This window comes from Orbicella franksi, chromosome 9 (assembly GCF_964199315.1).
Source record: "Orbicella franksi chromosome 9, jaOrbFran1.1, whole genome shotgun sequence".
NCBI lineage: Eukaryota > Metazoa > Cnidaria > Anthozoa > Scleractinia > Merulinidae > Orbicella > Orbicella franksi.
The window spans coordinates 10,344,323-10,358,681 of record NC_138153.1 but is presented as its reverse complement, the minus strand read 5'-3'; the positions used below and the strand labels follow the sequence as shown (position 1 = coordinate 10,358,681).

The 14,359-nt window shown below is 40.3% G+C and overlaps 1 protein-coding gene across 1 annotated transcript in view; it reads left to right on the top strand.

Moving 5' to 3' along the window:
- LOC145498338 (cytoplasmic dynein 2 heavy chain 1-like) overlaps positions 1–14,359 on the top strand; it is a 60,552-nt gene that overhangs the window by 6,167 nt on the left and 40,026 nt on the right. Inside the window, exons 7-22 of the mRNA XM_081478253.1 lie at positions 1,867–2,062; positions 2,445–2,702; positions 3,499–3,597; positions 4,779–4,918; positions 5,245–5,595; positions 6,269–6,512; positions 6,952–7,101; positions 7,601–7,803; positions 8,477–8,632; positions 9,227–9,338; positions 9,855–10,025; positions 10,570–10,728; positions 11,014–11,237; positions 11,911–12,043; positions 12,625–12,855; positions 13,587–13,712. Coding sequence (XP_081334379.1) covers positions 1,867–2,062; positions 2,445–2,702; positions 3,499–3,597; positions 4,779–4,918; positions 5,245–5,595; positions 6,269–6,512; positions 6,952–7,101; positions 7,601–7,803; positions 8,477–8,632; positions 9,227–9,338; positions 9,855–10,025; positions 10,570–10,728; positions 11,014–11,237; positions 11,911–12,043; positions 12,625–12,855; positions 13,587–13,712 — 2,953 coding nt within the window. The remainder of the gene's footprint in view (positions 1–1,866; positions 2,063–2,444; positions 2,703–3,498; positions 3,598–4,778; positions 4,919–5,244; positions 5,596–6,268; positions 6,513–6,951; positions 7,102–7,600; positions 7,804–8,476; positions 8,633–9,226; positions 9,339–9,854; positions 10,026–10,569; positions 10,729–11,013; positions 11,238–11,910; positions 12,044–12,624; positions 12,856–13,586; positions 13,713–14,359) is intronic.

The following is a 14,359-nucleotide window of genomic DNA, read 5'->3' as shown; positions in this document are numbered from 1 at the left end:
GAGAATTTCCAAATAAGGCAAACCATGTGCGACATGCTCATTTTCATTGTCAGTATTACATCCTCAAATTGAGGGTTTAGGGTTGTATATTGTTTACATTGTGTATCTAATATTGTAAGCATAATCAAATTGAAATACCGGTAATCAAAATCAAAAGGCAAAAATCGAAATTGAGTCGAATTGCAAGGAATATGAATCGTTACACCCCTAACATCTATACATGTACATGTACGGTGTGTACCTACAGTATGATCAGACGAATGTACATGTAACAAGAAGATCTTTTAGATCTTATAACCGTGCTTTTAAAATTTAACTGTTTGCTTAGCACTACCGTCGGAACGTAGTGCACATTTCAAAGCAGTCATTGATGATTCTTTTCTTACTGTAGACATCACATCACTTGATCAACACAAACTGTATTATTGCACCATCAGTGGTAGCCGTTGACAAATCTCCGATGACGTAATGGTCCTAATCTAGAACTTTTTTCGGGATATGTATGGGCATGAACGATATGAACCACACGGTAATAACACTATTAACAACAGCTTTCTTTCTTTAAAGACATGATTAAATTTGATTGGTGTTTTCCACGAGTAAAGGGCTAGCAAAGTAGTCACACAAGTCATGTAATTTAATAATGAAACTATCCCGACCGATGTATCGACTTTGGTCACTCTAGTGGCTACAGATTGAAAACGTGACAGAAAATTGGCGTTACTTTCGATTCTCACCAAATTTGGACAGTGGGAAGATCTCATTATTAGCCAATTACAGGCCATTTTTCAGCTCTTTTCCTCACATCCTCCCCCCTCGGGAGAATTTTGTCAAGTTAGCTAATTTAGTATGCAAGCAACCGTAATGGCGGTCGCTGTCGACGAAATGTTTATTTGCTCAAAATTGGGGCAAAATCTTTTGGAGATGGAAGTCAGGACATTTGTAAGGATACAGAAAGTAATATGGGACCAGTTGGTGGCTTCTAAGGCTGAATTTATCCAGAAGTAAGCTGTATTTTCGTTTTCGTGCCGAAAGCCACGCGGTGAAATATTATCGGTTTGTTCTGCTGTCTTGTTCTGTTTTTTCTCTTAGTCATTTTTGTAGCCCGCCGAGGCCATTCTTTCGTCTAAATGAGTTTAACAAAGTTTGAAAAAGATGTTCCCATTCAAGTTTAAGCTCTCAGGCGATAATTCTGGAGTTTTTTGGCCGAAACGTCGGCTTTGTTATGTTCGTGTTTTTCGGTTGCTATGGGCGACCGTGGCTCCCTTAGTTAGGTCAAGTCTGGGGAGTGAGGTCACAAAAAATTCTAATTAATTCTGGTTTTGTTCGATTTCGCTGAAATTTTAGCACGATAAAGCTGGATTGTTAAGGAATAGATTTACCTTCTGCCGATGTGTGGAAACTATTAATGCGAAAGTTATATATCGCTTTGATGTCAGGGTTTTGAAGAGATTTTTTTTGCAACGTGTAGGTTCGGCGTGATTTTGTAATCTGAGATTGTTGTTGACCCTGAAGAAACAAGGTTTGGCGAGTAAACATTACAGACTGCGTAATTCAAAGTTGGCCGAGTGGAGATCTGTGTCTGGTCTCCGACAAAAAAAAAATTAAAAAAAATAATAAACCAAGGGTAGAACATGAACCGCGCTCGGCCCATGGCCGCGCGGTTAATTATACAGGTCAGTAATGTACTTAACTACATCTAACTACATAGATTGTACAATTTATTAGTTCTGCATTTTATAATTTTTTCCTGAAGCCAATACAAGTTGCCCAGCCTCTCTGCCTCTGGGTCAACTTCTGTTGAATGCCTCAAATGCATCCAAAGACCACTGATTTCAGAAATTAATTTCTCATGTTTCCTCGAAGCTTGCAGACCAGTGGCCGCTTGATGGATCTGGACCAAAGGGATGGCAAGTTAAGAGTCCACTATGGAGACAGGCTTGTAACACTCATGAGGGAAGTCAGACAGCTTTCAGCTCTGGGATTTGCTGTTCCTGCCAAGATACAACAGACAGCAAGCACAGCAAGCAAATTCTACAGACATGGAATGATCTTGAAACAGGTGAAGTACAATATTGTTTTAATTTATGATTTCAATGGGTCCCCAGTTGTAAGTGTCCCCAGTTAGAAGAGGGCCTCAGCTACAATGTATGCATTCTTGACTGGCACTTAAATAAAGGAATTGATCCATACTGGTTTCCACTGTTTAACATAAATTGGTCAGGTTTTTTAGAATGATTCAAAAACTCCCAAAAGACGACTCCTGGGAGTTAAAAACCAAATAAACATTTCCTGGGAGAGTATGCCCCTGGACCCCTTTAGAACCTTTTGCCTTTGGAAATTGGGCATGAAAATCCATTGGTTTCCTTAAAATTGTCAATCTTTGGGAAGTACTGTACATAACTATGATTTTCAAGTTCTCAATGTCTTGCTTGCTTTTGCAGGTTGCACATTTCTACAACACAATTGACCAGCAGATGATTCCAAGTCAGCAGTCCATGATGTTAGACTCTGCACTTGGCTTTGAACGTCTAGTGAAGAACCCCAAGACTGGATCCAAAGAGAGCGGGGGAAAGACTCAGGTGACATGGGACAACCCACTCGAACTGGAAGCCTACATTGACAAACTGCAGGCTGCTGCTGACAAGCTTACGTCAGAGAACAGGAGGTTACGCAAGTGCCACTATAACATCAGTGACAAAGTATGATACTTGTTAGATAATAGAGGCTAGTACAGGTAGCCGGTGATTTTGCCACCTACATTTGATTACCTGGTGCTTACACTGTACATATACATGTAGATCTCTTACAGGCAAGGGATCCTGGCCCTTACTGCCTACTACTACTACTACTACTGCTACTGCTACTGCTACTGCTACTGCTACTGCTACTGCTACTGCTACTGCTACTGCTACTGCTACTGCTACTGCTACTGCTACTGCTACTGCTACTGCTACTGCTACTGCTACTGCTACTGCTGCTGCTGCTACTGCTACTGCTACTGCTGCTGCTGCTGCTGCTGCTACTACGCATGCATGATAGTTATGTGTGACTTGGGCTGCACCCTTTTTGACTACACAGATAGAAACCAAGAGGAATAATCTAATTATCTTATACGTAGTACATTGTATAAATCTACTACTCATTCAAAACTTTATCTTCACTGACACTTTGAAAATGCAAAGAAGCTGCTGCCAGTTTGTTAACAAGCACACACTGCTACGCTACTCACTATATACAACAAAATGGATTGTGAGTGGCATAGCCAATCAGAGAACGGCATTTGTGATAGAATGCCATAGTAAATTCATACTAAAACAAAACATTTTGGAAGGACTGGTGAACATGGAAAGAAGTCGACACATATGCTACCTTAAGTGTACATGCAACACTTGATGTACATTATACATTTACGTGTATGTTTGGGATGTTGATGTTGTTGATGGTGGTGAATTCACAGTGCATAATTACATGTATGTGTTCTTTTCCTCGTCACAGGTTGTGAACCTAATGAGTGTTGATCTGCTAAGACAGCAACCTCGTTGGAAAGAAGCTCTTGTGTCTCTGAGGGAGATGATGACTTCTCTTACTCAGCAGGTACATTCTTTTGTAAGTGGTTTTACTGGGTGATCCGCCACAAGGGCTCTGAAGACCGAAGCTGCAATAGTTGGTTTCCATAATGCCATTGCTATGCAATTCAAAGTAAATGTAACTTTACAACTTGGGTTTGTTTCTCAGCTACATTTTGTCAGGTTGCTGGTAGCAGTTTGTTTGCCAGTGTAGAATGTGGCATGCACTGTCGAGCACTGCCATTAATGAGGCCCTATTAGGGGTTTTCGGGATATGTGATATTCAGGTAAGAAATGAGATATGGGATATTTAGATCAGACAAAATGGGATGTAAAGTAGGAAAATCGTTAATTTTCGCAATTGGAATGAACGGAATACAGGATATTTAGGCCAAAAATTAACAAGATGTGGGATACTCAGACCCCCCCCCCCCCCTCCGTCCCCCGTCCCCTAATGGGGCCTCATTAATGGGCATCAAACATTTGATCCATGCAACCCTTGGTGGCTGAATATTGGCTCATATAATTATAAGTCCATGCTTGGTCTGACTGTTTGGCAAGGTAAGGCAGTCAGGATGCCGTCATGTGCTAAGCCTGTGCAGGACCTGTGCTAATGATAATAATCAAGTAAAGATATTGTTTCCCAACTTTGTAGTAGACACAACAAGAAATGAGATACTGAAGCACAGTCAATGATTTTAGTTATCAAAAGCTTTTGAAGCCGTCACAGGGTCTTTCTCAAGTGAATATAGCAGAAATCTCTTTGCCAAGTGAGCTTGGATGGACCAAGTCATGTGCCAAAACATCCCCATGTAGACTGGAAGTTCAAATCAACAGTCTCGATTGACCGTCAGGGACTAATATTATTAATGTTTAACGAGGGAACCCAACTCACCATGGCAGTTTTCAATGGGCAAGTGTGACTGTGGAGTACCAGAAACTATACAATGTGTCAATCATTTACATGTACTAACAGACACCACCCACGAGGGGATACCAGTGGCTATTTACTTGGGGGGTCACGGCCGTACACAGACCCTAGAGACATGCCATGTAACAGACCTCAGCAGACACGTTTGCGCCTCTTGTACAATTACGGTGTTTTTGCACTTGTACTGAGCATGTTCCCAAGACTGCTGTTATTTGATCATACATGAATGTTCTTTTTATCTAATGTGCATTAACTCCACTCTACATCTCTGTTAAAAGGGGTTTAAAGCCGACAACATGAAGACCTGGAAGATGCACTGGGACCGTCAGCTTTACAAGGCGTTGGAACATCAGTATCAGATGGGACTGGAAGCCCTCAATGAGAATCTGCCAGAGATTAAAGTTGAACTGGTCTTCAGGTACAGTAAAATAAGATTTAATTACCTGCCGTCTAGAAACAACGAAGTTTGAAGTTCGTGCATACTCTATCGGAAATCGGTCTTTTTTTATTTTTATCGATGACAAAATGTAGTCAGCTTGAGCGTTTCCTAGTGTACTAGGAAAAATCTCAGCCAACCCAACTACAATGTAACCCAACATGGTTAGGTCACATTGTTTCATTCGGTTATGTTTCGAATAAAACAAGGCCGAAAAGAACTTGCACAGTTCTAAGAAAGACGTAGCAGTGCGTGAAGAGAATGGAATGATTTGAGCTAAAGGAAATTGTCTTCTTATGTTTCTATAGGCAGCAGAAGCTGCAGTTCCGTCCTCCATTGGAAGAGATCCGCGCCAAGTACTACAGAGAAATGAGAAAGTTTATTTCCATTCCAAATCATTTTCGTGGAGTTGGTGAAGACAACAGCATCTACCCAATCATGATCGATCAAAATTCCGCAGGATTTACAACAGTGTACAAGAAAGCGGAGGATCTCTTCAAACGCCTTGTGGAAGTACAGGATCAGTTTAAGGACTGGGTGGTGTTGGGGACGGTGGATCTGGAGAAACTTATCGAGACTCACTTGCAAGCTGTCCCAGACTGGGAGAGAAACTTCAAAGCATTGAAGGCTAAAGGAAGGGAAGCTGAAAAATTACCTCTGTAGGTCGAATTTCTTTTGATTATGATTGCTCAACTACTTACAAATTGCAATATCATTGTTTCGTTGGGTTACTTGGCTTATTGTTCTATAAGTAACAGAGTTTGTGTTTACAGCAAGGGCTGTTTAGTCGTAGATTATTGATTGCTGATTGGTACTTTTTTAAGCCTCAAGAATGTCAGGTAGAATTCTTTCCTTCATGGTTCTTCTGTTTAAAAAGAAACTTTGAAACCTGTCTGTAAGAGGGCTATTTTTTTCTTTCACTATTGTTGGATTTTACCCACTCAATCAACTTAATAGACAACAAAACGTAAGCCCCGTCCACACTACGCACTACGCCGGGGAAATTTGAAAACGGAACAGTCACAAGTCATTTTGAATTTGTATTTGAGGAAGACTCGGTCAGGGAAATCACATGGCTATCTTAACGACATCGTTTTCCAAAAGCTTCGTTATATTAAATATAAACGCAAAGCCGGCGTGGACTGGAACTAGCTTGCAACTGAGGCTAATACAGAGAGTCTCTTCAAATGCAAATGGTATTGATCTCTGCTCAATGATATGTTCCAGTCCAATACCGAGAATGCGAAAATGGCCTATTTCTTTGGTCACAAAAATAATTAATTACAAAATATGCGCAGTAATTTTTGCTGATTTTATTATTTTTTCTGACAGTAACATCAAGGTTGACTGCATCAGTGTTTCAACTTCCCCTGTGAAGTCAACAATTGATGATCATATTCAGCAGTTGTTTGATGCTCTGTTGACCTCCTTGCGACGCTCCATTACAAATGAAGTGCAGACTATTGACACCTTCCTGACGTCTGCCTCCGACGCTCTCTCCACCAGGCCACAGAGCGTGGAAGAGATAGGAGAGGCAAATGCTAAGCATGCCGAGCTTGCAACAGAGAAATTACAGGCATGTGATTGTGTCTAGCTATGTGAAAAACTCCTTACTTAACCTCATAACAGTTACCTGTTAAGCATGACACAGCTGGCTTGCAGTCAGACAATCCTGAGTCAGACATAGCGTAAAATTGTAAAAGTAAACTGATCATTCCCATGTGAAACCATAAATGTCTCTTTTCTACACTTGTTTTACTTGTGTATGTAATGCAACTAAACATATATAGTTAATATGATTGGGTAAGAGTTATTGTCAGCTCTAATATGACAAAACTAGTTATTCACCATCTGAGCTCATTTGCTGTAGTCGTATCTTATATTAAGCTTTCCTCGAAGTGAAGAGCATCGATTCCGTTTATAAGAAGCTTTCCTTTCCAACTGTTTCAAGGTATGCTGTGCCTTTTGCCTGAGGGAAAAAAAACACTCTTTATAACCCATGTTGCTATTTACAGGTTCACCCACTGTTTGACAAAGCTGAGTCTAAGAACAAGCTGTTGCGTTCAGTTGCTGGTGGAGGCGTTGAACAGATCGGTCAGCTGCAGGCCAGATGGGACAAGTTTGAAATGATGATGGAGAGTCATGAACTGATGGTTAAAGAACAGGTGGGTAAAGCCCCGGGCCAAACAAGATTGAATCTTAATCTGAATGGCATGAGGTGTTCACACGCTGTAGTTCTTGGTTTGGGTACCTCTATTCTTAACGGACAATTTGTCGTCGGTAAAAGCCTAACAAGTTTGTTTCTGCGTCACAAGAGCACATTGTTCTACCCCAGTTTGAGTGAATCACTAGGTCTGCAATCTTACAGTCCATGTGCAAAATGTTTGAGTAAGAATAGATTATGATCTATGCCATAGATGTGGTAGAATTTCAGTGCATTGGTCGATGCATACAATTTGTGGTTACAAGGCCAGTAGAATAGTCGTTGGTCTGTTCCAGGAAAGAGGTTGGCGGTCTGTAAGTTATAAATCCAGGAAATAATGTTTTACAGCAAAGAAAGTCATGACTGTGTTATTCACAGGGTTGATTGTGTAGATCTGCAGTAGTATTTTTAGGGGCCATTCGATATTGTTGCTAATAAACGTGCGTCAATGCTTTTGACAGGTTGAAGTGATGAAGAGCAATGTAGAATCAAGAGTACAGGCCTTCCAACAGGAACTTGATAAATTTAGTGCTCGATGGCACCAGCTGAAGCCTCGTGACATAGATGAGTACAACGATAAACAGTCGTGCCTCGCAGCAGTCAATTCCATCAATGAAAGGAGAGCAGAGTTTGCTGAGCTGGAGGAAAATATGAAGAAGCTTATGTAAGAAAGCTGGCTGGCAGTCTCTACCAAGACCTTAGACCGACAGCCGACTCTTCGTAGTTGCATTGGCTGTTATTAAGTATTTTATTTTTTAACTCTCCCACATCGGTTGAGAGCCTGGAGTTGCCATCCTCATTGACTAAAAAAGTCACCGCTGTTGATTACAATCACTCCTTAAGTTTGCGTAGTTGATATACGCCTTAGCCTATCATCACTGCAGGCAGCCGAGCATTAGAGCCAAGTTCTACATCAGATTTCACGTAGTTAAAATTTAAATTTCAACTTTAACGGAGCTCAGTCACGATACTTTGAGTTATTTTGGCCACGTACAAAATTACTTTAAATTGAAGGAAACTTGAAAATAGTAGCTTATTAAAATAGAAAAAAACCAAAGAGATAATAATAAAACATAAAGGAACAAGGATGGTTTAAGATGGAGCAGATCAACACGGATTGCAAATGACGAACTTGAAAAATTTAGCCTTCACTTTTCAAGATTGCGCTAACTGTGATGTAGCTCCTAATATAAATGAATCCTGAAGCCACTGGAACACCCATCCTTAATAATGCTATATTAATTATCCATGTGTTAGTCTCAAGCGGTATTTTTCCTAAAACGTTATAACCATGTAGCCTGAGAAGTTCACCAAACAAGTGTCCTTTTTCCCATCAGCTTTGAATGCCAACATTTTGGTGTTGCCGAACCACAGTTCACATCAGCTGAAGAACTTAAAGCGGACATCTCTAATCATGAAATAATGTGGGGACTGTACGAAGAGTTCAGCAATGGACTGGATGAGCTGGCGAAGGAGGACTGGATATCATTCAGGTATATTGTGTCGCTAGGAATCTTAAGTTATGTTCCTCAAGGAAATCAAGGCCAGCCGTGTCGCCAAGCCTCTCTGTTTTTTTGTTTTTTCCTCCTTCATGCAGGAATGGGTGATAGGCCATATTCGTATTCTCGTAATTGGACTGGAACTAGCTTGGAATGGAGGCTCTTGCGGGGAAATATCATTAAAAAGAGATCAAAGTCATTTGCATTTGAAAAGAATCCGCGCATTAGTCTCAGTGACAAACTAGCTCAAGTACAATAATGAGAATAAGAATATGGTTAATTGTGTAAATCAATTTTGTACAGTGTGTTTCCTTGTGCAAAAGCTTCAACCTACAGGACGAGGTTGCTACTTTCTGCCGGTTCTCTATCACTTGAACTATAAATTTGCTCAGAGTTAAAACTTCACCAAAGAATTAGAAAGAAATGTGGTATGTATGCCATGCCACTGAACTTGAAATGTCGCAGATTTTACGTATTGAACGATTTTCTTTGCCCCATGAACAATTTTTTAAATCAATCACGTCGGATCAGAGTTCAGGCTACTGTATTAATAGCATTTCTAATCATTGTTGCTTTACTTCATCGCAGAGGCCAGCTCTATCGCTTTGATGACTTCTTGACAGCCTGGTCAGAGAAACTCAGAGCAAAGGAGCCAACCAGCATGACCGTGAGACTACAGAAAGACGTGGATAAGTACAAGGTAAAATCAGTCTCCATTTATACGATGCTTCACCTCATAACGTCAGTTACAGGACTTTCGTCTGATACGTGCCTGTTTCAGATGATTTGCGACGGCAAGAGAACATTATCCGAAGATTTCCCAACTATTTCCGAAGATTTCCTTCTTCTTTGCGAAGATTTTCCAATATTATCCAAAGGTGATTTGATCGCTTCTCGGTGAATATTTCCGAAGATTAACAATTATTCACAAACCATGCTGAAGACTTCTAAGACGATCCGAGATTGCCTCGACCACATCCTAAATGCATTGTGTTTGAACGTCAAACCTCTGATTCTTTTTGCCAACTCGTTTGGAAAAATGCAGGCAAAAAATCAAAATGAAGTACGACCCGTGAAATTCTGCCTAATATGCTATGTACAACTTACCAGCGTTTTCAATGGGTGTACTCGTCAAGGCCTGTTATAGTATAAGACTTGTGTCATATACTTCGTATTCGTAGAATTAAGTTGCTGTTTTTCTTCCCTGCTGTTTTAGAACATTGTTCCGCTTTTGAAGTATGTTCGTGGGGAAGCGTTGTCTCCAGACCACTGGCTGGAACTCTTCAGGCTTCTGAAGATGCCCCGAGGCACCATCCTGGAGAAACTGACGTTCGGAGATGTGATGGAGAGTGCTGATCAGATCATTGCACATGCGGATGCGCTGAAGGTTAGGCTAACCCAGTCCAAAATCTAAGGAATAACTTGATCCCCTAATAAGCCTCAGAATCTGTAATACTGTACCAACTAGGAGATTTTTTATGCAAATAAAAAGCAGCAAAATCCAGAGTAACATCTAAAAACTTTTCTAGTTTCATATATCTTACACCACAACCTGAAAGAAATAACACCGTCTAGTTTTCTTTCATTTCCGTGAGCTCATCTTTGAAAACTGAACCAAATTCATGTCCATTTGTTTTCTTCAGTTTTCAAATTAGTAACAAGAAAGCAAGGTTTTTTTACAAGACTTAGTCTTTCTTTGGAATTGGAGGGGCCGTTTGATCAGTTCACGTAATAATTTAGACGATGTTTTAAACTGAGTAAAAGTTCAAATTTACTCCAGTGTAACAAATGAACACATGTGGCAGATTGTAATCGGCAAATACAGAATTCTAAGTCCACCAAAGGTGTTAGATCATAAAAATGGAAAACCAATATCAGAATCACTGAGAATCGTCATGTACATGCTAACTGTTTCCGAAATCTTTTCACAGGAGCTAAACAGTCGAGCTCAAGGCGAAGTGTCAATCAGGGAGGCTCTCAGAGAGTTAGAGCTGTGGGGCGCAGGTGCTGTGTTCTCTCTGACGTCATACGTGGATTCACATAGCAAAGAGTTATCCATCATCAAGGACTGGAAAGATCTTGTCAATCAGGTACAGAAAAACAAACCTACATATTTTGCACTGTCACTATGCATAGTTTTACTTTAACTAATTGCCTTTTTATTCATGTTTTAGTGAAACGACATACGTGTACCTTTGCTCACTGAAATTTCTGAATAATCACTGTTTCACATACATGCATAACTGTTGATTTGTCGTTTTAGTAGTGCTCATCGAAGGAAGCACTTGTTTTGTCCTTAGTTAATTTTGATCATAAGGAAGAGTTTTTCTTACAATAGGTACGGTAGATGACATTTTGTCTTGTTCCTTCTCCAGGTGGGCGATAACCAATGCCTGTTGCAGTCATTGAAGGATTCCCCGTACTATAAAGGGTTTGAAGACAAGGCATCCCTATGGGAGACTCGTTTGGCTGATCTAGATGAGTACCTTCACAACCTGAACCAAATCCAGAGAAAGTGGGTCTATCTGGAGCCCATCTTTGGTCGAGGGGCTCTGCCCAGGGAGCAAGGAAGGTTCAAAAGAGTGGATGATGATTTCAGGTTTGTTTCTGTTTTGTGGAACGTTGAAGTGGTTCGTGTATATAGATTCATTTAAGGTGCGGGGAGGCGGCGTGGCCGAGTGGTGTAGGGCGCTGGAGGTGGAATCTTGAAGTCCCTGGTTCAAATTCTCCACCCTACCGCTATCTGGATTTGTTCTCGGTAGTCCCGAGTTCAACTCCTCGACCGCGTTCTGTAAATAGCCAACTGGTCAGCCTCCCACCAGTTGGGATTCTAAATAATTTATGTTCTAAAGGGTCTTGATAGTAGTAGACAAGTCAAGAATTTTAAGAAAGCGACAAAACGTTTGAGTTTGTAAAACTTGTTTCGACAGAAACTTCTGTCATCCTCGGTTAATCCAAGTGCAAAGCGATGGAAGCTGAATTTATAATGAGCAGAAAATGCTAATTGTGATAAGTAGTAACAACAGAATGAAGCAAAGCGTGAAAGTGTGAGAATTAAAGAGATAATTTTAGATTAACATGGTGTAATTGTTGAAATATTTGTTTATTTATTTACAGTGTCCTAAATTATTTAGCACAACTGTGATAAATACATTTGACACTCAAATAAAGTTATCTATTTTTCATTTATTATTTATTATTTCGTAATACAAAACTACCTCCAAATGGGATAGAATCTAAGTGAGATCCAAAGTGTATTGTTTGCTTTACAGGGCCATCATGCAGGACGTTACCAATGACAACAGATTATTGTCACTTGTTGCTCAGTCAGGCATCAGGAATACTCTAGTGACTCTTCTGGATCAGCTGCAGAGATGTCAGAAATCTCTTAACGAGTTCTTGGAGGTAGGTGTTCTGACCGTGCTACATGCTCCTCTTTGCTTGTTGATTAGCCTGCAATAAAGATAATCAGTGGAAAAGGTACCAGCCTTGTCAAATCCTCTTATAGGTAGTCAAAAGTTTCAGATGGTATGCAATTCTGAAACTTCTTATTGCGTTAACTTGGTTGTTTTATGTTGTGTAGAAACAAATAATATGGAACGCCTCTCCACATTTTGGCTCATTAATCATCAAAGGAAGAAAGTGTTTCTACCAAACGTGAGGAAAATTAAAAAGAAACTGTTGTTTTTGTCTGGCATTTCAACAACCTGAGCAGAAGTCACCTTCAAAATCTAAGAGATACCCTGAAAGAAAAACAGAAAAGGTCGAGACACTATTTATCTCCCTTGTTTAATGTTTCTGCCAACGATGGTGTGGCCCTTGCTAAAACGTTTTCAGTGTAGTTCTTCATTTTTCAAAAATTAATTAATTCATAAACTCGTTCTAGTTTAAAACAAAGGATTCAATTGAACTGGAATTATTATCAAGGAGTGACATAGATTTAAAGAGCGTTCAAAACATACTACTGAAAATTATCAACTTAACAGGAAAAGCGCGCCCTTTTCCCGCGGTTCTACTTTATCGGTGACGATGACTTGCTGGAAATCCTTGGCCAAGCCACCAATCCACTGGTGATCCAGTCACACTTGAAGAAACTCTTTGCTGGAATTCATAACGTTGCTTTTGATGAAGGATGTAAGACCATCGTGGCTATGAAGTCTCTGGACGGAGAAGTGGTTCCTCTTAAGAGGCCAGTGACTATTACACCTGAGGTGGAGGTTAGTGTTACTGCTGTAGTTGTGTGACAGTAATGCAAACGAAGCTCGATGACTTTCGTGCTTTGTCCTCGAACTTACGGAAGGCTGTGAATAAGTACAAAATGAGAGTTCGACGAAATTCGATTCGGAAATTCGAGGTAATCGCTTCTTCAAACTTTCGCGGAGTTTCGCAGGAGCGAAAATTAAGTCACGAAATTTCGTGGCATTTTCGCGGTCTCGAGCGAAATTTTGAGCCAAAGAGGGTTCCAAGACATAAACAACCATGTGACAGTCCTTACATGCGATCAGAAGGCGGACAAAAACTGTTTTTTTTTACATACACTTCATTCAAGTGGATGGTTTTGTCGTTCAGTCTTTCTCACTAAACAGCTGCTGACCTTTCTAGAGATTTGTGCTCAAATCTCGTGCTCTTTCTTCCATTTAATCAATTTTTTTCAACTTTTTTTCCCCCAAAAACGGAGTTGTAAATACAGTTGAACCTCCCTGACCCTCTTATAGGCCATATTCGTATTCTCGGTATTAGACTGGAACTAGCTTGCAATGGAGGCTCATGCGGGAGAGATTAATGACATTTACATTTGAAAAGACTTCCCGCATCAGCTTCAGTTGCAAGCTAGTTCCAGTCCAATACCGAGAATACGAATATGGCCTATTAGACTCCTTCAAGAAATGAACATGCTCTTTAGTTTGCACGTGACAGCTCATTGCACTTTTCACTGTACATTTGACAGGTCTGGCTCGGTGATCTTGCCAATGAAATGAAAGACACCCTGAAACAACTGCTGGTTGATTGTCTGAATGCGAGTAAGAAAGGAGGATCTGGAGGCGGAGTGGATCCCTCCAAGTTTCCTTCACAGGTAGTCATTTCAATTTGATTCACTTTTATTGTAGTTGGTAAGCCTTCCACGCCTGTTACTAACAGAAATGTTGCACGAAGTTGTCTTTTTTCACCAGTTTGCTTGGCCTGAAAGTTGCACTCTAAATTAATATAAGAACCGTGTTGAAGACCTGTTTGTCTACGTGCTTATAGAAATCCAATTCCGCGATCCTCTCTATTGTGTTAGTAGAATTTTTCATTACCAGATGGTTTCCTATGACTTGTTCAATACCGACTAGAAAATGAAATCGTCATGTTTTGAGCTACTTAGACTTGCGTACTAGTAACGTTAAATAAAGTGAGTTTTTGACTGAAAAAGTAGATTACCCGTCGTAACAAATTCTGAAAACTGACGTTTCCAGCTCTGGACCTGCACCAAAAGGGCTAAACCAGCTCGACATGTCAGCTTTAGAAATCTGCCAATGTGATTAATTTACCTCAGGAGACTATGATCATAGTCTTTTGTTTATCACTATCAAGAAAAGGTGATTGTATTGAGGTAAGTTAAGTTCGCTACGTTTACTTGCACGTCGACGCAGCACAACCGTTTCGTCAGAAGTTACGATTTTACCTCTTAGTAAGCTTATACCGGACTTGCACTTTCTCTATTTATAAGTTTCTACTGCA